Raw genomic sequence first — 25,768 nt, forward strand, 5'->3', positions numbered from 1 at the left:
TACAGTCAAATATTACTTTTTATTTTTGCCATTTACTGACAATTAAATAACCTATATTATACAGTAGCAAGCATATTCCATTTGTTTTACATCTATTCCTGCACAAATGGACATTATGTAACAATCATTGTGACAAATGAAGTACAGTATGAGGTACATTAGTGGTGAACACTATTCTTGAAGTGATGTGAGCTGGGCTTAAAAGCCTGCTATTTTCATTCTGAAGTCCAAGTCTATTAATATGTCTGGGCTTTATGAGGCTACTGGGACATGGTATTCCCATGAGGATAGGCTGTATGAACCTCATGCAGACACATAGTTTTACCATAGACACAGACTGTATTATTTGTGTCCCAAATGGCACCCTATTCAGCACACTACTATTGACTAGGGCCCTGATCAAAAGTAGTGCACTATAGGGCAGGTTTCCCAAACTTGGTCCTGCCCCCCCCCCCCCGCCCCGCCCCCCCGCTATAGGGAAGAGTGTCATTTGGGACGGGGCAGTTTGTTGTCCATGGACAGCTCCAAGACAAAATGAAAGTGAATAGGTTTAGTGCAGCATAATTGGCAATGCACCACCAAGTAAAACATGCTGTAAAGCAGGGATCAACTAGATTCAGCCGCAAACTGATTTTTTCTTGAGCGGATGGTAGGTGGGCCAGAACAGAATTATAAATTGACCGAAAGAACCCCAAACAGATTTAATATTTGACTAAAACAATCATTTCAAACCTTGCTTATATTTGTATATGGTCCCGCATCTCTATTATGCGAGAGAATACTTTGGAACAGATTTCCAAAATATAAATCACGTGGAGCTGATTACTAAAAACACCAGACAACAAAAAAACACTTGGGGACCAAATAAAACCACAACATAACTGGTTCATAAACACTGTCTGCTCACAAATTATGGTTTACAAAATGTCATTTTTATTCATGTTACATTGCTGTTACATAACATTAGGGCATTAAACATTTTCACAAGGGTTTGGGGACTACAATCAATGATTAGCAAAAACACTAGTGGTCTCAATCTCTAATGACAAATCAAACACCCTCTTACATGTGCGCAAACCTGCAAAGGAAAGTACTGAACAAAAATTTGACTTTCTGTATGCAATATTGATTCCCCATTCCAGTGTACATTGAAAAAAAATGGGCATGCATGTACTTATTCTTTTGTCATTCCACATTCTTTTTTTAAGTCTTCCTAAAGTACCACCTTTTTGTCAGACATGCTAAAAAGTATCACATTGAGGTGAATAATAACTAGGAAGGAGTTTTTCGTAACCGTCGAGGGAGACCTTGTTACAAGAGCCCATGGACAGCACTTGCTCTGTTGACAGTCTACATCCCAAATAGCACCCTATTCCTTATATAGTGCACTACTTTCATCCACAGCCCTAGGGGCCCTTGTCAAAAGTATTGCACTATACAGGTGATAGGGATGCAACCACTGGCTGGACAGCCCCCACAGGTTCATAAAATACAGGTGTCAGGAGTGTTCAAGTTACCAGACAATATGCATCCCAAATAGCACCCGATTACCTTTATAGTGCACTACGTTTGACGAGGGCTCTGGTCAAATGTAGTGCATTACAAGAGGGAATAGGGTGCCATTTGGGACATATCCAATATGTCAGATTGGCTTTCATGGTCCAGGAGGTGTTGACAGATACAACTACCTAGCAACCTTTTTGGAAGACCAACACAGGGGGACAGCCAGAATTCCTGTCAAATTTGGGTCAGCTTGACATGCCTTTCCCTCCCAACCATATGCCCAGGCTGCACGATGCTCGCTGTATGCAAATGGCCTTTCAAAATTCAGAAAACTGACCTTTCTGGGGACACACGCACACATAGCCTATATTGTCATGTTGAACAGACAGTTCATGTTAAAGTGAAGCTAATAGTTTTCTACAGCAGAAACTGCACATCAGAAAGGCCGGGACAAACAAACTCAGGAATGGCAATAATATTATTTACTTAATTTAGTTTTTCTTCATACCAAAAAGCAGAGCTGTGGTGAAAACTAAAAGGATTTTAAATGTCCCACACGTTGCAGCTCAATTGTACGACGGGCATTCTTTACTAGAATAATTTCAAGTGGAACAATAAGGAATGAAGGAAAATGACTTATCGCCTCAACTTTTATTTTTATTTCTTGGCGAGGATGGACGGGGAGCAGCTCAGTTCTCTCCTCCATCTCCAGCCTCTGGCTCATCTGCTGCGTTGTCAGATGTCCATAGCTGAAACACACAAGACAAAACACCATTAAACTGACAATAAGCATTTCAGTTATCCAAAAAACACCTGTATTTGGAGAGTTTCTCCCATTCTTCTCTGCAGATCCTCTCAAGCTCTGTCAGGTTGGATGGGGAGCGTCGCTGCACAGCTATTTTCAGGTCTCTCCAGAGATGTTAGATCAGGTTCAAGTCCGGGCTCTAGCTGGGCCACTCAAGGACATTCAGGGACTTGTCCCGAAGCCACTCCTGCATTGTCTTAGCTGTGTGCTTAGGGTCGTTGTCCTGTTGGAAGGGGAACCTTCGCCCCAGTCTGAGGTTCTGAGCACTCTGGAGCAGGTTTTCATCAAGGATATCTATGTACTTTGCTCTGTTCACCTTTCCCTCGATCCTGATTTGTCTCCCAGTCCCTGAAAAACATCTCCACAGCATGATGCTGCCACCACCATGCTTCACCGTAGGGATGGTGCCAGGTTTCCTCCAGACATGACGCTTGGCATTCAGGCCAAAGAGTTCAATCAGACCAAATAATCTTGTTTCACATGGTCTGAGAGTCCTTTAGGTACCTTTTGGCAAACTCCAAGCGGGCGGTCATGTACCTTTTACTGAGGAGGGGTTTCCATCTGGCTTCTCTACCTTAAAGGCCTGATTGGTAGAGTGCTGCAGAGATGGTTGTCCTTCTGGAAGGTTCTCCCATCTCTACAGAGGAACTCTGTCAGTGACACCATCGTGTTCTTGGTCACCTCCCTGACCAAGGCCCTTCTCCCAGATTGCTCAGTTTGGCCGGGCGGCCAGCCTTATATAGACAGGTGTGTGCCTTTCCAAATCAATTGAATTTACCACAGGTGCATTCCAATCAAGTTTTAGAAACATCTCTAGGATGATCAATGGAAACAGGATGCACCTGAGCTCAATTTCAAGTCTAATAGCAAAGGGTCTATATGTATATAAGGTATTTCTGTTTTTATTTTTAATAAATATGCAAAAACCTGTCTTCGATTTGTCATTATGCGGTATTGTCTATAGATTGATGAGGGAAAAAATGAATGTAATCAATTTTAGAATAAGGCTGAAGGTGTCTGAATACTTTCCGAATGCACTGTATATATTATACCTATGCTCCACTTGGGTCAAATAAGCTATGATAAGGATTTGAAATTATAATTCACAAAATGGCACTGGCTCCTGGTAGTCATTAAAACACTGAAATGAGATGCACATACACTAGACGGGGTTGCAGTCACCATGCCTGTGGGTGTATGGTGTGTGTGGGATGTGTTGATGAAGCGACCAATCCTGTGGCTCGGTGGGGGGAGGTCACTGGATACTTACAGTGAGGTTGTCTCTAAGCAACTGCATGATGAGGGTGCTGTCTTTGTACGAGTCTTCGCTCAGCGTGTCGAGCTCGGCGATGGCATCATCGAAGGCCTGCGAACACACAAATAACAATGGTTGATATGCTTATGAACAGGGAGATGAGGCGAAGATAGAGAGATGGAGAGGAGAGAGTTGGCACATAATGCAGCTCTGTGTGTACACTGAGTACACCAAACATTAAGAACAGCTTTCTAATATTGGGTTGCACCCCACTCCCCTTTTGACCTCAGAACAGCTGCAATTTGTCAGGGCATGGACTCTACAAAGGTGTCAAAAGCATTCCACAGGGATGACCCATGTTGACTCCAATGCTTCCCACAGTTGTGTCAAGTTGGCTGGATGTCCATTGGGTGGTGGGCCATTTTTGATTCACACAGGAAACTGTTGAGCGTGAAAAACCCAGCTGTGTTGCAGTTCTTGACACACTCAAACTGGTGCGCCTGGCACCTACTACCATACCCCGTTCAAAGGCACCTAAAGCGTTTGTCTTGATAATTCACCCTCTGAATGGCACACATACACAAGCCATGTCTCAAGGCTTAAAAATAATTATTTAACCTGTCTCCTCCCCTTCATCTACACTGATTGAAGTGGATTTAACAAGTGACATCAATAAGGGATCATAGCTTTCACCTCGATTCACCTGGGTCAGTCTATGTCATGGAAAGAGAAGGTGTTCTTAATGTTTTGTATCCTCACTGTATATAGTGCACCCCATATAGTACACTACTTTTGACCAAAGCCCCATGGGCCCTGGTCAAAAGAAAGCACTATATAGGGAAAAGGGTGCCATTTGTGTGGGCTGCTGTGTTGTGTCATCATCCCTACCTGTTTGGCCAGTGAGCAGGCCTTCTCTGGAGAGTTGAGGATCTCGTAGAAGAAAACAGAGAAGTTGAGGGCCAGGCCCAGGCGGATAGGATGTGTGGGCTGCATCTCCTTCTTGCTGATGTCAAACGCCTCCTGGTAGGAGTCTTGAGAGTTGGATATCGTCTCTGTGGAGAGGGAGGAACCATTAAGATAGAGCTCCAACTAAAACATGGTCTACGACTCAAATGGCACCGTATTCCTTATATAATGCACTACTTTTCACCAAGGCCCATAGGGTCATAAGTAGTGCACTATATAGGGACTAGGGTGCCATTTGGGACGGAACCAGTTTCCGTTTCATTCTACAACCTTTGTACATTTAAATATAAAACGTCATATTATGCCTCTAGGTAAGCCTATCCAATCACTGCTGCAAATGGGGTCACTTTCCTTTCCCTGGTCTGGCCACCGTCAGCCTATCTGGAAGTGTTCCTGAAAGCTAGGCTACATGATGTAATGGGCTTATAAATATCCTTTGTTGAGCACCGGAGCTACATTAAGCATCATTAAGTTTGCAGACAACAGGACGGTGGTAGGCCTGATCACCGACGACGACGAGACAGCCTATAGGGAGGTCAGAGACCTGGCAGTGTGGTGCCAGGACAACAACCCCTCCCTCAACGTCAGCAAGACAAAGAGCGGATCGTGGACTACAGGAAACGGAGGGTTGAGCACGCCCCCATTTACATCGACGGAGCAGGTCGAGAGCTTCAAGTTCCTCGGTGTCCACATCACTAAGGATCGATCATGGTCCACACACACACCAAGACAGTCGTGAAGAGGGCACGACAACACTTCAGTAGGCTGAAAAGATTTGGCATGGGCCCTCAAATCCTCAAAAAGTTATACAGCTGCACCATTGAGAGCATCTTGACTGGCTGCGTCACCGCTTGGTATGTCAACTGCTTGGCATCCGACCACAAGGCACTTCAGAGGGTAGTGCGTACGGCCCAGAACATTAGTGGGGCCGAGCTCCCTGCCATCCAGGACCTTTATACCAGGCAGTGTCAGAGGAAGGCCATGGGGAAAAAAAATGGTCAGACTCCAGCCACCCAAGTCATAGACTATTCTCTCTGCTACCGCACGGCACCAAGTCTGGAACCAACAGGACCCTGAACAGCTTCTACCCCCAAGCCATAAGACTGCTAAATAGTTAGATAGTCCAGGTAGTTATTTGGTTATCGGCATTGACCCTTTTTGCACTAACTTTTTTGACTCAACATACACTGCTCAAAAAAATTAAGGGACATCCTAGATCTGAATGAATGAAATAATCTTATTAAATACTTTTTTCTTTACATAGTTGAATGTGCTAACAACAAAATCGATCAATGGAAATCAAATTTATCAACCCATGGAGGTCTGGATTTGGAGTCACCTTCAAAATTAAAGTGGAAAACCACACTACAGGCTGATCCAACTTTGATGTAATGTCCTTAAAACAAGTCAAAATGAGGCTCAGTAGTGTGTGTGGCCTCCACGTGCCTGTATGACCTCCCTACAACGCCTGGGCATGCTCCTGATGAGGTGGCGGATGGTCTCCTGAGGGATCTCCTCCCAGACCTGGACTAAAGCATCCGCCAACTCCTGGACAGTCTGTGGTGCAACGTGGCGTTGGTGGATGGAGCGAGACATGATGTCCCAGATGTGCTCAATTGGATTCAGGTCTGGGGAACGGGCGAGTCCATAGCATCAATGCCTTCCTCTTACAGGAACTGCTGACACACTCCAGCCACATGAGGTCTAGCATTGTCTTGCATTAGGAGGAACCCAGGGCCAACCGCACCAGCATATTGTCTCACAAGGGGTCTGAGGATCTCATCTCGGTACCTAATGGCAGTCAGGCTACCTCTGGCGAGCACATGGAGGGCTGTGCGGACCCCCAAAGAAATGCCACCCCACACCATGACTGACCCACCGCCAAACCGGTCATGCTGGAGGATGTTGCGGGCAGCAGAACGTTCTCCACGGCGTCTCCAGACTCTGTCATGTCTGTCACATGTGCTCAGTGTGAACCTGCTTTCATCTGTGAAGAGCACAGGGCGCCAGTGGCGAATTTGCCAATCTTGGTGTTCTCTGGCAAATGCCAAACGTCCTGCACGGTGTTGGGCTGTAAGCACAACCCCCCACCTGTGGACGTCGGGCCCTCATACCACCCTCATGGAGTCTGTTTCTGACCGTTTGAGCAGACACATGCACATTTGTGGCCTGCTGGAGGTCATTTTGCAGGGCTCTGGCAGTGCTCCTCCTGCTCCTCCTTGCACAAAGGTGGAGGTAGCGGTCCTGCTGCTGGGTTGTTGCCCTCCTACGGCCTCCTCCACATCTCCTGATGTACTGGCCTGTCTCCTGGTAGCGCCTCCATGCTCTGGACACTACGCTGACAGACACAGCAAACCTTCTTGCCACAGCTCGCATTGATGTGCCATCCTGGATGAGCTGCACTACCTGAGCCACTTGTGTGGGTTGTAGACTCCGTCTCATGCTACCACTAGAGTGAAAGCACCGCCAGCATTCAAAAGTGACCAAAACATCAGCCAGGAAGCATAGGAACTGAGAAGTGGTCTGTGGTCACCACCTGCAGAACCACTTCTTTATTGGGGGTGTCTTGCTAATTGCCTATACTTTCCACCCGTTGTCTATTCCATTTGCACAACAGCATGTGAAATGTATTGTCAATCAGTGTTGCTTCCTAAGTGGACAGTTTGATTTCACAGAAGTGTGATTGACTTGGAGTTACATTGTGTTGTTTAAGTGTTCCCTTAATTTTTTTGAGCAGTGTATATGCTGCTGCTAGTTTATTATCCGTCACTTTATTCCTAGTTATATGTACACATCTACCTCAATTACCTCGTACCCCTGCACATCGACTCGGCTATATACACGGGGTAGCAGTACCAAGTTATCGTTACTCATGTGTATTTATTATTATTATTATTATTACTTTTCTATTATTTCTCCATTTTCTTTCTCTCTGCATTGTTGGGAAGGGCCCGTAAATAAGCATTTCACTGTTAGTCTACACCTGTTGTTTACGAAGCATGTGACAAATAAAATTTGATTTGAATAGTGCCACAGCATTTTCTATGAACAACAATGTAACAAATAATCCCTGGGTATGATACATGTGGGCCAAGATGCAAAGTGCCTGGCCGCCAAAATAAGCCAGCAAGCTTTAGGCTACTAACTAACTAGGCCTACGTTTCAACTGTTCATTTGAAGCATGTGCCAGACACACATCCTCCCTCCCCTGTTCGAAACCACCTCAGTCTTCAGAAGGGGCGGCGATGCTGTAAGGGGAAAACCATGACAGTAATTCTGTGTAGTCTCGTGTTCAGTGGCTGAGGCTGGCAGGGAGGAAGGGGGAGGCAGACATAGCCCAGGCAGGCAGAGAGGGCTGACTCACTGGGGGAGGGAGGGAGACAAAGAGGGAGGGAAGGCAAGGAGGGGAGAGCAGTATGGGAAGGATAGAGGAGAAGGACAGCATGGATGAGAGAGAGGGAGACATGGGGGAGGGATGAGAGAGGGAGAGGGGGAAAGAACCCCGAAGCAGCAGGGAGGGAACATTCGTACACCCATCACCACGTTCACAGCCCAAACTCACTCAGCCTGCATTAAACCAACAAGCTTGCATCCCCTGGAGAGAGAGGTCTGAATGGAGCTCCAACAGAGACACACAGAACATTTGTTAGATGGCTTGTTTTGAGATCAAAGCAAGATCTGCATGTATCCACGTGTGCACATTTGTTCATATTCTGTTAGTGAGTTATTAGCCCAGTTACAGCTCATTTCTAGTCAGCAATGGCAGAGGGGTTGCTTCCTACAAGTGCACAAAACGTGCATTTCTAGCCATCTTTGAAAAGCAAGTCAGGTAAAGAGCTTTTTTTCTGTCTTAAAGGGGCAGTGTTTTATTTTGAGACAGGCTTGAATAAGCTAAGTAGCCAATTCGCAGAGGGTAGCATAAGTTGTCTGATTCTCTGTAATAATGGTAAGGGAATAATGAATTCTATTTTGTAAAGTGGTTTCTTGCATCAAACAACATTTTCAGTCACCTCCTTGTCTGAAGGACAAGTGGATAAACAGGTTAATGTCAAACCGTCCTCTGTAGCTCAGCTGGTAGAGCATGGCGCTTGTAACGCCAAGGTAGTGGGTTCGATCCCCGGGACCACCCATACACAAAAATGTATGCACGCATGACTGTAAGTCGCTTTGGATAAAAGCGTCTACTAAATGGCATATTATTATTATTATTATAAACCCTACATGTTTTCTTTCCCAAAAAACACCACACATTGGCTGCTACTGTAGGCTTAATGATAGAACAGCTATTTCCGTTAAAATGTTATGGGATACATTTTCTCCATTGTTTTAGATGGTAGGCCACTCTGGTAGGCCTACATTATGATCAAATAGCTACAGTAGCCTACTTCCAGACTCACATTAAGCATCTCCAATCAAAAGTTAGATCTAGAATCAGCTTCCTATTTCGCAACAAAGCCTCCTTCACTCATGCTGCCAAACATGCCCTCGTAAAACTGACTATCCTACCGATCCTTGACTTCGGCGATGTCATTTACAAAATAGCCTCCAACACTCTACTCAGCAAATTGGCTGTAGTCTATCACAGTGCCATCCGTTTTGTCACCAAAGCCCCATATACAGTGGGGGAAAAAAAGTATTTAGTCAGCCACCAATTGTGCAAGTTCTCCCACTTAAAAAGATGAGGCCTGTAATTTTCATCATAGGTACACGTCAACTATGACAGACAAAATGAGATTTTTTTTCTCCAGAAAATCACATTGTAGGATTTTTTATGAATTTATTTGCAAATTATGGTGGAAAATAAGTATTTGGTCAATAACAAAAGTTTCTCAATACTTTGTTATATACCCTTTGTTGGCAATGACACAGGTCAAACGTTTCTGTAAGTCTTCACAAGGTTTTCACACACGGTTGCTGGTATTTTGGCCCATTCCTCCATGCAGATCTCCTCTAGAGCAGTGATGTTTTGGGGCTGTCGCTGGGCAACACAGACTTTCAACTCCCTCCAAAGATTTTCTATGGGGTTGAGATCTGGAGACTGGCTAGGCCACTCCAGGACCTTGAAATGCTTCTTACGAAGCCACTCCTTCGTTGCCCGGGCGGTGTGTTTGGGATCATTGTCATGCTGAAAGACCCAGCCACGTTTCATCTTCAATGCCCTTGCTGATGGGAGGTTTTCACTCAAAATCTCACGATACATGGCCCCATTCATTCTTTCCTTTACACGGATCAGTCGTCCTGGTCCCTTTGCAGAAAAACAGCCCCAAAGCATGATGTTTCCACCCCCATGCTTCACAGTAGGTATGGTGTTCTTTGGATGCAACTCAGCATTCTTTGTCCTCCAAACACGACGAGTTGAGTTTTTACCAAAAAGTTCTATTTTGGTTTCATCTGACCATATGACATTCTCCCAATCCTCTTCTGGATCATCCAAATGCACTCTAGCAAACTTCAGACGGGCCTGGACATGTACTGGCTTAAGCAGGGGGACACGTCTGGCACTGCAGGATTTGAGTCCTTGGCGGCATAGTGTGTTACTGATGGTAGGCTTTGTTACTTTGGTCCCAGCTCTCTGCAGGTCATTCACTAGGTCCCCCCGTGTGGTTCTGGGATTTTTGCTCACCGTTCTTGTGATCATTTTGACCCCACGGGGTGAGATCTTGCGTGGAGCCCCAGATCGAGGGAGATTATCAGTGGTCTTGTATGTCTTCCATTTCCTAATAATTGCTCCCACAGTTGATTTCTTCAAACCAAGCTGCTTACCTATTGCAGATTCAGTCTTCCCAGCCTGGTGCAGGTCTACAATTTTGTTTCTGGTGTCCTTTGACAGCTCTTTGGTCTTGGCCATAGTGGAGTTTGGAGTGTGACTGTTTGAGGTTGTGAACAGGTGTCTTTTATACTGATAACAAGTTCAAATAGGTGCCATTAATACAGGTAACGAGTGGAGGACAGAGGAGCCTCTTAAAGAAGAAGTTACAGCCAGAAATCTTGCTTGTTTATAGGTGACCAAATACTTATTTTCCACCATAATTTGCAAATAAATTCATAAAAAATCCTACAATGTGATTTTCTGGATTTTTTCCCCTCAATTTGTCTGTCATAGTTGACGTGTACCTATGATGAAAATTACAGGCCTCTCATCTTTTTAAGTGGGAGAACTTGCACAATTGGTGGCTGACTAAATACTTTTTTTCCCCACTGTACTACCCACCATTGTGACCTGTACACTCTTGTTGGCTGGCCCTCACTACATATTCGTCGCCAAACCTACTGGCTCCAGGTAATCTATAAATCACTGCTAGGCAAATCCCTGTCTTACCTTAGCTCACTGGTCACCATAGCAACACCCACCCGTAGTCTGCGCTCCAGCAGGTATATCTCACTGGTCATCCCCAAAGCCAACACCTCCTTTGGCCGCCATTCCTTCCAGTTCTCTGCTGCCAATGACTGGAACGAACTGCAAAAATCTCTGAAGCTGGAGACACTTATCTCCCTCACTAACTTTAAGCGTCAGTTGTCGGAGCAGCTTACCGATCACTGCACCTGTACACAGCCATTCTGAAATTAGCCCACCCAACTACCTCATCCCCATATTGTTATTTATTTTGCTAATTTGCACCCCAGTATCTCTATTTGCACATCTATCATTCCAGTGTTAATACGAAATTGTAACTATTTTGATAAAAAAATATGTCTACGGTTCAAAACAGACTGGGACAGTTCTGGGATGACAGATCTAAAATCCCATACAACCACTACACATTAAATAATACATCAATAAAAAAGCAAATAATGAGGCTGATGCAACCGATCAGACAGTTTAGCTTAAATGTTGATCAAGTTTAATTTCTTCATATAAGCTCAACAATGCGCACATGGCTGTAGGCTACACAGGAATGTTCCAAAATGCAATTAGCGGGAAAACACTTCTCAAAAGCACACCGCACGCGTGAGCGGTTTCATGTGACAGATGAAAATATCAGTTAGGAGTTAAGACGGGAGATCTAAAGATGCATCAATTAGCATAGTTTACTTATATGTCTAGTATTATGCCTTTGGCTGCACAAAAAAAATAAGTTGATTTGAAAACCAATAACATGAGACTAATGCGGATTTCAATGGCATATTAAGTGTTTATAAAACAATTCCCTCAACATTTCTGTGGTCGTATATTGGCTAGGCTACTTTGCTTCATAAAATGATATAAAAACGTCCAGGTTTTAAACAATTACGTTAATGCTAAACAGTTTCAAAATGCTGAGCACCTCCGCTCAGATTCAAGGTGGGTGATGTGTGGTGCTCAACAGGCACCTTCCTTCACTCTGGTCTTGTGACCATTTGATCTGAACAAACCGTGCCTCGAGTATGTCGAAAGAATCAAGCCTTTAGACGTTAAATATCCTTAATTATATTTGTCAAACATCACTGGCGTTTGGTCTATATTTATGTAACTGAAAGTGTCATTAAAGTTTGGCTACATTTTCTGCCACCTCCCTCATGTCAGCGTCGGTTTGGACATGAGGTTGTAGTCAATATGCATATCACATACACTTTGACATGTAGGCTTTTTTATTTATGTACATGAACATTATTCCAATGTTGGACTCTCTGATCGGAGTAGTTGTTAGATAGTGAATTGTGTGCGAGATCTCTCCCTCTCCAAATATTATATCTATCTATCTCTATAATATTTGTGTCTTTTTTCCCTCTTTTTTTTCCACTTGTCCCGGACCAGAGGACAAGTGTTAATGTCGACCCTGCTATATAGGGGATAGGGTGCCATTTGAAACTCAGACAAGATACTGTATCTGCGGTCCTCACATATTGTCTGCTCTGCAACATGACCATCATTTAATTTCCTTTCATGGTCAGACTACAACCTCAAAAGCCCCTGTAAACCTTTCTACTACTATTGAGTCTTTTATCCACTGAATGCCTGACTCAAGTTAAAGGGGAGAGAGGGCCAGCGAGGCCAGTTGAGGGGAGGGACAGCAGCCCAAGATGTCCTGAGCGACTGGATCTGAGTCCCAAATGACACCCTATTCCCAATATACTGCACTACTTTTGACCAGGGCCCATAGGACTGGTCAAAATTAGTGTACCTTATAGGGGATATGGGGCCATTTGGGTCATGGGCCAAAGTAGACAGACTTATCAGTGCAGAGACCCACTTACCCTTCTTGTCGTCTCCGGAGGCCACCTCAGCCAGGTATCTGTAGTAGTCTCCCTTCATCTTCAAATAGAACACTTTGCTCTCCGCATTAGGGGCATTTTCAATCAAATATTTGCTCAGCAGCCCCTGAGGGAGAAAACAGACAGGAGGAGAGTTAATATTAATGTGACGAATTCCATATCTATGTCCCAAATGGCACCCTATGCACTACTTTGGGCCCTGGTCAAAAGTAGTGTACTATATAGGGTACCATATGGGACACATCCTATCACAACTAGTTAGATATTTGTCGTCACATCCATAAATGTGATGGACTCCTTCCATCTAATTAAAAACACCATAATCTGCCTGCCTGCCTGCCTGCCTGTCTGTCTCACACAAAAAACACTCAAAAAGAAAAAAAAAGAAAAAAAAAGGGGTTTCGTGCAACAAAAAAAACAGGATGTAGCAACTTTACTTCTGATGAATTATTCGATTAGTTGCCTCAATTTGTTGTGGGTGGAACACAAAAACAGGTTGTGGTGGCATTCACATAACACCGGTTCACAACAATGAGCACTCTACAGCCAGCTTCCTGTGTGAACTGAACACCACTCCACTTCCTCTTAAGGGCAAGCTGCTAACAGCCGAAGACAAAGTCCTGCCTAGAGATCACGTGTGACAGGTAGCCTGGTCCTACATCTGTTTGTGCCCTTGTCTACTCCATTGCTGTCATTGTCAAGTCAAACGTGTTTGACATGGCAATGAGTGACAGGGAGTTGGCATGACAGCACAAATGCTGGCTCTAAGACTACACGTGTGGCATAGTTAACAGCTACCCAGTTGCCTGCTCCCTGCGGAGGTCAGTAGTACCACATGGTGAAGCCAATGTTCAGCCCAAAGGAGGGAGGAAATACAAAGGCAGTTTAATCTGGGTCCAGAGGGAGCACTGACCTGAACCCAGATGACTCAGTGAAAGATGCTGAGGCACAGAGATAACCCAGTGGAAGGCTTGAGTGAAGGTGATACCAACCACAAGCTGCCGTTCATGCTGGCTCTCTAATACCCGATTATCAGCTCGGCATGGGCTGACGACAACCTGAGTGAGACGCACAGAGACTTACAGGCAACTTACACCTGCCCCTCACAGCGCTGACGTACAGGCAACTTACACCTGCCCCTCACAGCGCTGACGTACAGGCAACTACACCTGCCCTACCAACTGTTCAGTGAGATGACATAATACTGCTATAGATATGGACAGCCAGAGGGGAGAGTACAGCTTAACTGCTGCTTGTTCTGAGAAGTCACTCGCTTAAAAAACACACACACACACACTTCAGCCGAGCAGCCAACCCAGGAACAGGGCTGGACCGGCCACCATTTCCTCTGCGTGGCATCTTCATCACAAACATTGAGAGAGGCACTCCTGTATCCTCAGCAGCCACAGCACAGAGTGTGTGTGTGTGTGTGTTAGTAGCAGCCTAGTGAAGCAGAGGTCCCTCTCCTCACAGGCTCAAGGCATGATTTAGCACCACTGACCATTTTACGAGGAAAAATAAAAACCTCATAATCCAGCCTGACAGTTATAGTGAAGAGACGCTTGTAGATCCCCTCAAATGAACATGCTGGGTCAAGACTTACTGAATTATATAGACATCATTCCTGAGCTCCAAATGACACCCCATTTCCTACATAGTGCACTACTTTTGACTAGGGCCCATAGGACTCTGGTCAAAAGTAGTGCACTATGTAGGGAATAGGGTGACATTTGGGACACCCCTGGAGGGAGGATGGGAATCAGGAGAGAAGATCAATTTTCTCCACGTGTCGTCGGCAGCAACCTTCACAGATAATGGGGGATTTGTACACCTTCCCTACCGCCTCACAACAAACATGTGCTTAGACAGTCAGCATGTGTCCCAAATGGCACCCTATTCCCTATATAGTGCACTACTTTTGACAAGGACCTTATGGGTTGTGCACTATAAAGGGAATAGGATGCCATTTGGGACACCGCCATTTAAAACACAGAGAGAGACAGCGAGAGAGCTGGGCCCTGCCATGTCCCCAACCCTAACACTTGACTAACATTGGCTTTCCCTCTGCACCACAAAATGTTAGCCACTGACAAGGGCTGGGCGGTATACCGTATTTGACTATATACACACACACGTATTGATGCATGGACCGAGGTTTGTTAAATGTGATACGCAACTCTGGCACTTATGTCCTTTTTCATAGTTTACTCCGTTTCCTACTTGAGTCATCGCTCTCCCTCCTCCTGCAGCATGCCGCTAACCACACCAAGCCCTGCCCCGTCACTCAAGGTCATCGCTCTCCCTCCTCCTGCAGCATGCCGCTAACCACACCAAGCCCTGCCCCGTCACTCAAGGTCATCGCTCTCCCTCCTCCTGCAGCATGCCGCTAACCACACCAAGCCCTGCCCCGTCACTCAAGGTCATCGCTCTCCCTCCTCCTGCAGCATGCCGCTAACCACACCAAGCCCTGCCCCGTCACTCAAGGTCATCGCTCTCCCTCCTCCTGCAGCATGCCGCTAACCACACCAAGCCCTGCCCCGTCACTCAAGGAAAGAGCAGTTGCTCGACCACGGAGTCACAAGCACTTTCTTGACGTTCACTCTGCATGGTCAGATGGATGCATCAATGTTGGAGACATGCTGCTTTTCGCAAGCGTTCTATATCTATATAATATATATATATATATATATATAAAATATATATATATATATATATATATATATATATATATATATATATATATATATATATATAAAACTGTCTTGCAAACTACTGTTTGCTAGTTTATTTTCTTAGCAAGGCATTGCTAAAATAATAAGGTGTTAGCTGCTAATGCTAATCTATTCATGTTATGTAATGTCATGTTTCAAATTTGTCATTTAGCAGACGCTCTTATCCAGAGCGACTTACAAATTGGTGCATTCACCTTATGATAGCCAGTGGGACAACCACTTTACAATATATCTATTTTTTGTGTGGACCCCAGGGAGAGTAGCTGCTGCTTTTGCAACAGCTAATGGGGATCCTGATTAAAGAAATACCAAAATAGGCAAATAATTAATATTTTGGTTAGCTAGCTAGCTACATGAAGTAAGAAAGTGTAATGTAACGTCTAATTAGGGTCACCTGGAAACACTGACCAGCAATTTGTCTTCCTACCCTGTCAATATTTCCTCACTGGCTTACTCATTCGTTGTCATGTCCAACAACAACGTATTCAGGGTGCTGCCCACTATATTCCAACTTTAGAATAAATAAATTATTTCCAACAGTTCACCAATTAACTAGGCCTAGATTTTTTGCCCATATCATGCTGCCTGGCAGTGTGGAAATTATAATAAAAGTGCAAGAAATTGAGAAATGGATGAAAATGCTGAAAATTATTTTAGTTTAGAGTTGGATTGAACAGTATAAATGGAGAAAGCCCCATTGAAATCACTTCTAATTTAGGTGTTGCCACCATATCATTTCTGAGTATCTCATGAACCCATTTAGAACTTTCATTATTCAAAAACCGTCAAATATGAAAGATATCGTGATATGATATTTTGTCCATATTGCCCAGCCCTACCAACGACCTCCCTATGCACCCAAACAACCAGGCTTGGGCAGTACACTGGGGTATTTGGAACTGGGCACAGGATGGTTTATCAATACCATTTAAAAACTATTTCTTGGAAGTTTTTCTATATATTTTTTATATTTGTAACTATTTAAGTAAATACCTAGAGAAGATTGCGTTCTTCATTTCGCCGGTCATATTATGACGCTTACCGTAGTTCCCCAGAACAGTCAAGCCAGTCACGTGTTTGTTTGTAAATATTTTTTCAAGTGCTATAGGTTTTCCTTCACAGAAAATAGCTTCATTTTCAGACGACAACAGAAGTGCAACGCTATTTGACTGGCAGCCACACAAGTAGGTTAAATGAGCTTACGATGAAAAAAACTAGGATTTTTTTGCAAAAACTATGCATGGCCAACATATTTATGTTAATTATAGAAAGAATGTAGCCAGCTACATTTCCTAATGTTTTTCTGAACCCCCTAAGGTCGATGTCCGCCTAATAATAATAATCCCCATAAAAAATAAAATAAAAAGTCTGTTTAAACTAGAGATGTTTTTTTTGCTATGGATGAGTCTCAATCCACTGTATCCGCATACGTCGCACTTCCGCATCTGCGGTGAAAGAGAGAGCGGTGTTTGTCAGACCATGAGACACCCCGAAAATCGGTCTTCTCACAAAATCGTCTGTAGCATCCAAACGGTTTGGCCTACAAACTATTTTGACCACTCTATTGAAAGATGAGACACTCATGAACACGGTGGTCTCCGTTTTGCTCTACGACCCCCACAAGAGTCTTGGGACTCGTCTGAAGTTGGTACAGCCGATCTGCCAACTTCTGTCTGTAGCGTCCGAACAGTTTGGGCTACACACTAATATGGCCCCTCTGTGGAAGGGTGAGACTCTCACAACACTGTTGTTTTGCTCTATATGGAGACGGTTTAGTGCCAAAAAGAGGTTAAATACATGTCCCAAAAAAATATCCTGATCTTTCTTATATCTCTCAGATATAGGACAGACACTTCAGAACAAACGTCCTTTTGTAGTGAATCTGTTACAGTGAGGGAAAAAAGTATTTGATCCCCTGCTGATTTTATACGTTTGCCCACTGACAAGAAATGATCAGTCTATAATTTTAATGGTAGGTTTATTTGAACAGTGAGAGACAGAATAACAAAAAAAAATCCAGAAAAACGCATGTCAAAAATGTTACAACTTTATGAGCTGGACTGCCATTTTCACCCCCCCCGTTTGCACTCGTTAGCATATTTTGCTAGCAGCCTCCATGGAAATATGCTATTACTTGTGCTAATTTTGTTAACATTATGGTAATAGACGCCCAATGGGCTTTTTTTTGGTGCCCCTTGTGTACTAAGCCGGTAATACCGTAAATCCCGGGATAAGAAGAACGATATGAAAATCTGGATACCGTCCAACCCTACAAGCAACCACCAGAAAGTGACAGTATTTTACGCTTTCACTGCACAGTTGGTAATGGCAGGTGTAGTTGCCTATACGCCCGTGCTGTGCTTCGCACGCAGGCTGTCAGATTGTCCAGAGCACGTGAAATAAGGTGAATTAGAGTAACATGACGGTGATGACCAGGGTGCTCCACTCATTCCATAGCCTTCTTAGAACGAGCATCTGATCTCAGATGGCAGGGCTGTGTTAAATCATTAATGACGGGAGGGGGGGGGGGGGGGGGGAATCAATACAGTTACATATCGATACTTAACTCCAAGTATCATTTTGTTTTGCTAGGTAGCGCTAGGTTGGCTGTACTGTGACAAAACTCCAGCATTTATTTTTATCCTACAGCGTTCTCCCTCTTCTTTTTAAAAATAGTGAGCCAACAGGATTTCAGCACGTTTTTATATGGCTCTCGTCTCTCTGCAGCAGACATATTGTAAGCAATATGTTTGTAACATCAAATCACAATAGAATCATGAGATCAAATCGTGAGGTCCCTGGCAATTCCCAGCCCTATTATCCACTGTGGTCAGATCAAAAGAACAGCATGCACAATGATCACAAGAGGAGTAGGAATATATGGTAAAGGTGGTTATCAGTGCCATACACAATAATACTGAGACTCCAGTATACCAGCAGCTGTAGTTATCCATCATCATAAACATTGGTTGAGTTTGTAAGGGTTCATAAACTTACTGTAGGTTACACAAATTACCTACAATAATCAAGACAGAGGGCCACTGGAGAGTGTAGGGCACTAGCCCAGCAGGGCCCCGAGTACAGTCGTGGTCAAAAGTTGAGAATGACACAAGTATTGGTCTTCAAAGTTCGCTGCTTCAGTGTTATGAGATATTTTTATCAGATGTTACTATGGTATACTGAAGTATAATTACAAGCATTCCATAAGTGTCAAAGGTTTATATTGACAATTACATTAAGTTTGTGCAAAGAGTCAATATTTGCAGTGTTGACCCTTCTTTTTCAAGACCTCTGCAATCCACCCTGGCATGCTGTCAATTAACTTCTGGGCCACATCCTGACTGATGGCAGCCCATTCTTGCATAATCAATGCTTGGAGTTTGTGGGTTTTTGTTTGTCCACCCACCTCTTGAGGATCGACAACAAGTTCTCACTGGGATTAAGGTCTGGGGAGTTTCCTGGCCATGGTCCCAAAATGTCGATGTTTTGTTCCACGAGCCACTTAGTTATCACTTTTGCCTTATGGCAAGGTGCTCCATCATGCTGGAAAAGGCATTGGTCGTCACCAAACTGTTCTTGGATGGTTGGGAGAAGTTGCTCTCGGAGGATGTGTTGGTACCATTCTTTATTCATGGCTGTGTTCTTAGGCAAAATTGTGAGTGAGCCCACTCCCTTGGCTGAGAAGTAACCCCACACATGAATGGTCTCAGGATGCTTTACTGTTGGCATGACACAGGACTGATGGTAAGACAAGGTGTTTTCCGGATGCCCCAAACAATCAGAAAGGGGATTCATCAGAGAAAATGACTTTACCCCAGTCCTCAGCAGTCCAATCCCTGTACCTTTTGCACAATATCAGTCTGTCCCTGATGTTTTTCCTGGAGAGAAGTGGCTTACTCTCTGCCATTGTTGACACCAGACCATGCTCCAAAAGTCTTCGCCTCACTGTGCGTGCAGATGCACTCACACCTGCCTGCTGCCATTCCTGAGCAAGCTCTGCACTGGTGGTGCCCCGATCCCGCAGCTGAATCAACTTTAGGAGACGGTCCTGGCGCTTGCTGGACTTTCTTGGGCGCCCTGACGCCTTCTTCACAACAATTGAACCTCTCTCCTTGAAGTTCTTGATGATCCGATAAACGGTTGATTTAGGTGCAATCTTACTAGCAGCAATATGAAGCCCTTTTTGTGCAAAGCAATGATGACGGCACGTGTTTCCTTGCAGGTAACCATGGTTAACAGAGAAAGAACAATGATTTCAAGCACCATCCTCCTTTTAAAGCTTCCAGTCTGTTATTCTAACTCAAATCAGCATGACAGAGTGATCTCCAGCCTTGTCCTCGTCAACACTCACCTGTGTTAATGAGAGAATCACTGACATGATGGCAGCTGGTCCTTTTGTGGCAGGGCTGAATTGCAGTGGAAATGTTTTTTGGGGATAAAGTTCATTTTCATGGCAAAGAGGGACTTTGCAATTAATTGCAATTCATCTGATCACTCTTCATGACATTCTGGAGTATATGCAAATTGCCATCATCAAAACTGAGGCAGCAGACTTTGTGAAAATTAGTATTTGTGTCATTCTCAAAACGTTTGACCACGACTGTAGAGCGTAGGGCACTGGCCCAGAGGGGCCCTGTAGGGCACTGGCCCAGAGGGGCCCTGGCCCAGAGGGGCCCTGTAGGGCACTGGCCCAGAGGGGCCCTGTAGGGCACTGGCCCAGAGGGGCCCTGTAGAGTGTAGGGCACTGGCCCAGAGGGGCCCTGTAGAGTGTAGGGCACTGGCCCAGAGGGGCCATGTAGAGTGTACAGTGCTCTAACAGATGGCCAGTGCAGAATTAGAGCACACAGATGCAGCTCAGTCAGTGTGCGCGCTAGCTCAGTGCTGAGCCTGCCACACCAACACAATACACCCTCAATGAACATCCATCTGTCAGGGTTACAGCTTCCTATACAGGAAGTGACGCGGCAGGATAACGCCAAACGTGTTTCTTTTTAAAAGGAGAGTTCCACTCAACCATATGAGGCTTTATTGGACAGGTGTAGATATAAATTAGAAGGGAGACATAGGATGCAGGGTAGAGACGGGGACTGAGCCGTGGTCTTCGGTGGGGAGGCGTGTGCACGTGGCGTGAGTGTCACCCACTTGATCACGGCTCTGCACGCCATGTGTGTAGGTTAAGTTTAGGGCCTGTGTGGACGAGAGCTTGGCTTGCGTTGATGAACACCCCGACACCCCCATCACAGACCAGATCAAAGGGTGTTGAGAATAAAGGATGGAACCATCTGGCTTTAATCCACCAGAGTGATTGATCTAAGCCTGATCTACAAGAGAAGCAATATAATATTGAGTTTATCCTCCATCACCAAACATCTAGCTAATGTACAATAAGTGTGTCTGGATAACTGTAAAAAAAAAAAACACGTGCTCAGGACTAGTGTGCCTGTCTACCTTGCTATATGTTAAAGGTTTCAGACACAGCCTGTTGAATGAAGTCACCGCCACACGAGTTGCCTTTTTGACAGGAACCACTCTTCCTCTGTGTCAAGGATGTGCTCTATCAAACTATCCTGGCTTTTAGAACCGATCCATCCCCTTTCCTTTGGAGCCCGGGTATGCGTTCCAAATGACATATTCCCAATGGGCCCTGGTCAAAAGTAGTGCACTATATAGGGGATAGGGTGCCATTTGAAAAGTAGTGCACCATATAGGGGATAGGGTGCCATTTGGGACGTAGACCCTGATGTGGAGGACACCTCACTGTTCGGAGGGATAAACTGAACAATACAGCTAAGCGTTGCACAAACATCTTTTAATCCGCCAACAGCACTAATATCTCTGCCCTATTTAGAGCAGGGTGGCGACATACATACTTTACACACACACACACACACACTTCCTTGGCACAGGGTTATTGTGCTGGTTGAGTGGTTAACATTAGAGAGTAGAGTACTACATAAAAGCTGAATACAGTGAGGCCATGGGAAGGTCATGCACTACCAATGAGACAAACGAAATCGAGTTTTTCGCATTGGGCGAGTATGTCAAGAATGCCAAAGCTCTGACGAAGGTCGTGAGGTCCGATACTTAAAATAAATAAAACACAAGTGATACAGGCAAGCGCAGTCTGGAATTAAAAGTAAATGAACCTTGTTTGATATTTAGCCCATAGCCCCTGTACAACCTGGTTGTCAAGCAGCCGTATTTGTTAAAGTGGATGAACACTAGGGGCTGTGGCACGTAATCTGTGAGAGATAACAGGTGCTGTCTGTCACCATGGCCACACCCACTCAAACCCTACAGCCAGGTGCAACAATAAACTTTTCCATAGTGGCAGTAGATGGGACACCGGGAGCAAACAGGTCAGGCAACTTCCAGCTAACACAAATTGTGCGTCTCAAATGGCACCCTATTCCATATATAGTGCACTACTTTTGACCAGGGCCCATAGGGTGTCATTTTGGACGCAACCATGGCCTTCTGTTGAACAAAGAACTGAGGGACAGCAAAGGCCACAGGATCCACCACATAGGGTTGGGCGATATGACCAGCCCATGACAGCCAAACTTAACAGTTGATCCCCAAAATAGTGTTCACTACTACACAGGAAGGAAGGTGTGTGCTTAAAATTAGTTCAGTTCCACAGGAAATGTATGAAACAAGTAACAACCATCCTGTACAAATGTAGTAGTGAAATAATTATTGCTGCGCTGTCATTTGCCAATATTATCAGTAGCACAAGTCCAATTCAAATATTGAGTATTTTTTAACGCGTCATCATATCTAGATGCTGTAACATCCCCACCGGAGGCCCAACTTACACCGACTGCTGCTCTGCCTCATTGATCTGGCGTATCAAACTTAAGCAGACAAACACACGTCTGCCAAGACAAAGTAGAGCCCCTTATGTGAACATTTGCATTAGCCTTTGACTCAGAATGTCTTACTATTCCGTTGACAACCCTAATTAAACTATTCAGTGAAACTTTAAAAAGAGGAAGGAAAGCGGTGCTGGCTGCCTTTGCGACCAGTGCCCTGCCATGTGACACATTACTGAATGGGAGCAGCAGTGGAAAGGCGAGGTCATTCCACTTCACCACTGTGGCTCAGAATGAATTGGTGCAGCCTTTCTGCATAGTTTCAGATAAATGTCACACCAATAGAAGCATTGCAATGTCAAAGTCCATGAATGAGGGGCTTATAGAACAGCTACTAGTAAAGAGATGATTCTCATACAGAGAGGGGGGGGAATACCATCACTCAGTCAACCCAATCACCATCTCATTCCCCAAGAAACATAATGGATGACAGCTTATTTTGGTTTTTAGTATCTCAAATCAAGAGGCCATTGGCAATTTTATGAATACTGTTTTGTGTTAGAATACCATCTATCCAAGTTGGTGCCACCCTCAGCCTCAAGGAAACACAGTGTGTTGGTGATTCTATCAATCAAGAAGCTTTTTATATCACGAGTGACCCCATTTGTTGTGTGTGAGCCCCCAGGCTCAGAGATGTTTTCTTGCTGTCGTCACAGTGTGTCCTCAATTTTCAGCAGAGAAGGTGAATGAGGTAAATCAATTCTGGCTCTCTCAAAGCCATTCATGCCCACCCGTACTGGCTAGAAGAAATACATTAACTCACCAGTACATCGTTGCAGATATCTCGCAACTCGGTCTCCACCTTCTCCCGGTACTCCTTGACCATCTGAAGCTTCTTGTCGCTGCCCTCTGTCTTCTGCTCGATAGCAGAGATCACCCGCCATGCAGACCTCCGGGCCCCGACAACATTCTTGTAGGCGACCGAGAGAAGGTTCCTCTCCTCGCATGACAACTCTGCACCCTGCTCCGTTACCTCCTTCATGGACGAAGCCATGTCGTCGTAACGCTCGGCCTGCTCCGCCAGCTTGGCTTTCTGAATCAGCTCTGTTTTATCCATGTTTGTGTGTTATCTTATGTTAAAACTGTCGCTTGCAGTTTTGACGCTCGCAGTTTCAAAGAGAGTCCGAAGAGAGGGGAAGGAAGGGGACAACGGTGTGGGGACAGATCGTGTATAAAGATAGTTATAATCGTTGGGCAGGTGGGTGGAGGTACAGGTATGTTATCCAGACACCTGGGGAAGAACATTTGATGATTATTTAGGATGGTCAATGCATGCACACCTTATAAGGTCGTTGGTTGGCTAGCTAGTTAACTGCCGTTAGTTCACCTGCAACAAAAACAAATCAATTCAATAGCTTGTTAAGATAATATTAGTTAGCTGGGATACCGAAATGTCCTGGCTTGACACCTCTTACTCCGACTAATGTTGACTGAACACAGCTTTCACTCCCAGCATCAGTCAAGTCAACCCACTCAACTCAGTCATGGTGAGCGAACCCAGTTCAGTGAAATGGTACTAGCCAGACAATGTGTAACCTTCCCGCATCCCCAATACTACAGTAACGTTACTGCTTTTGAAAACGTATGCTGCCAATTAGCTAGTAACGTTAGCTAGCTATCTGCAACCGAGGCTAGCCAGATAACGTCACACCAGAGATACTTTTGAGGAGATGGGAAACGCCATTTAAATTGTATTAACGCCCATTGTGTACGTTGCCCGTGAATCGTCAATGGGCAGCACGGTGCAATCTGCACAATTCTGAGCTTTCATTCAATGAGTGAATGGGAGTCAATTGGGCGCTAGCTCAAAAAAACAAAACTAGCATTAATTTAGTGAACAAGTACAACATCGCAAATCTTTGAGATGTGAGAAAATGTACTTGTTCTCTGTAATATTGTATAGCTTTGGAATCACCACATTACGTACTTTAATGGAAAACAGGCAGGTTTCACGACTCATATCCTGACTTTGAGAAGGGATTGCGCAACGATTATTTTAGCAACCGCCTGACGCAGCACGATTGGTCGACAGTCTGCTGGGTGGGGCGTTGTACGTTTCTCCATACATTACTCAATGGGATTATTATCTCCTCCTTTCTCTAATAGCTCCATAAAAAACAAGGAGCCAGATGTTTCAACGGATGTATAAATCTGAAGCATCTGGTTGGAATTTCCACTCACCAACAAATATGATGAGGAGATGAAGCCCAGTGGCCAGCAGTGTCACGAATAGACTGCACTAAGTTCTGTATATACAATGTTTTGCCAGTTTCTAAAAATTGCATTTACAAGGAGTGCAAGGGCAATTTGAGTTATTGCACAAGCACAGTTCAGAGAAGGCGTTCCCTAAAGGAAATATGCAAATACATACTAGAACGCGCCAATAGGATCTCGCTAACTCCTGATTGGCTCTGCCCACCTTCTTGCTTGTTCTCTCCACTATGCTTAATTTGCTCCCATTGAAAACGACACAGGTGAACTATCTTGGGTTAGTTATAAATATCTTTGATTAAAGTAACATCTTCTAATTAGTTGCTAAGTAAAGTTCACTCACCACTTGGCTAGCTAACGTTAGACAGTTAATATAATGGTTGGAGGACTGATATGTTGTAATTCAAAAGACTTGTTCGAGAGTTAATATCCTAGCTATTACAACTGCTGCCATCTAGTTTACAAGCAAGTGTGTTGTTTGCCCAACATCCATATTTTATTGCCTGACAAGCTAATGTTAGCTAGCTAGCTGGCCGGCTTGACTAACCCGCGCGAGACCGAATGAATCCTTTTTCTGAAACACCACTGCACTGGCTGGACTGCCAACCAAACGACACCGTAAACTAACTATCCATAGACAGTTTACATTTCCTTACAAAATTGGAACAATCGAACTTCATGTTAAATATAATAACCTACACATTAATTTCCAAGATATAAAGAAAAAGCTGTTAATATATTTCCCAACCTTTAAGTGGTTCCGATCCGCCACTCCGAGTAGATACGTTATGAGGTTCTTCTGGCAGGGAAAATAATCTACGACTTCAACCAAACCTGACCAAAGGGCGTGTCCAACAAAAACGATAGCCCAATGAGAACCCGTCTTTAAGACGGATCAACCAACATCGTTCAAAATAAGAATCAATAGGATGATAGCGCGGGGGAAGGGGGCGGGCTTTGAGGCCACGGGGTTTCCTCCAATTAAAGCAAGGGAGAAGACGTCATCATTACCATGGATATCCAGCACTTTTCATCGTCATATATGCCGCGTTCAAAACAACTGGGAACTCGGCAAAATACGAGGTCTAATCATGACGTCAGTGATCTTCAGGTCGGAAAGTCGGAGCTCTAGAAAGAGGCCCGAGTTCCCGAGTTGGAATTCCGAGTTCGATGACCGTTCAAATCGATTTTTCACAGTCAGAGCTCGTTTTATCCCGAGTTCGCAGTT

At 44.6% G+C, this 25,768-nt stretch overlaps 1 protein-coding gene across 1 annotated transcript; it reads right to left on the bottom strand.

Annotated features, from left to right (window-relative positions):
* Positions 1-910: 910 nt before the first annotated feature.
* On the bottom strand, positions 911-25,387 carry LOC311108618 (14-3-3 protein zeta-like). Its single transcript, XM_084151284.1, has 6 exons — positions 25,289-25,387; positions 23,093-23,560; positions 12,705-12,828; positions 4,452-4,615; positions 3,579-3,674; positions 911-2,252 (listed from the first exon to the last, which is right to left on the bottom strand). Exons 2-6 carry the CDS (start codon positions 23,384-23,386, stop codon positions 2,193-2,195), a joined length of 738 nt encoding a protein of 245 aa, XP_084007410.1. The 5' UTR covers positions 23,387-23,560; positions 25,289-25,387; the 3' UTR covers positions 911-2,192.
* Positions 25,388-25,768: the final 381 nt, after the last annotated feature.

Source organism: Coregonus lavaretus, assembly GCF_964263955.1.
Source record: "Coregonus lavaretus genome assembly, chromosome: 33".
In the NCBI taxonomy this organism is placed as follows: domain Eukaryota; kingdom Metazoa; phylum Chordata; class Actinopteri; order Salmoniformes; family Salmonidae; genus Coregonus; species Coregonus lavaretus.

Bases quoted from the DNA above. Each gene is read 5' to 3' on its own strand.
- LOC311108618 (XM_084151284.1), bottom strand. From the start codon at position 23,386: ATGGATAAAACAGAGCTGATTCAGAAAGCCAAGCTGGCGGAGCAGGCC. The intron at 4,616-12,704 runs GTAAGTGGGTCT...CCCTCTCCACAG, and splicing joins CTCCGGAGACGACAAGAAGG to AGACGATATCCAACTCTCAA. The intron at 3,675-4,451 runs GTAGGGATGATG...GTGTGTTCGCAG, and splicing joins CCTGCTCACTGGCCAAACAG to GCCTTCGATGATGCCATCGC.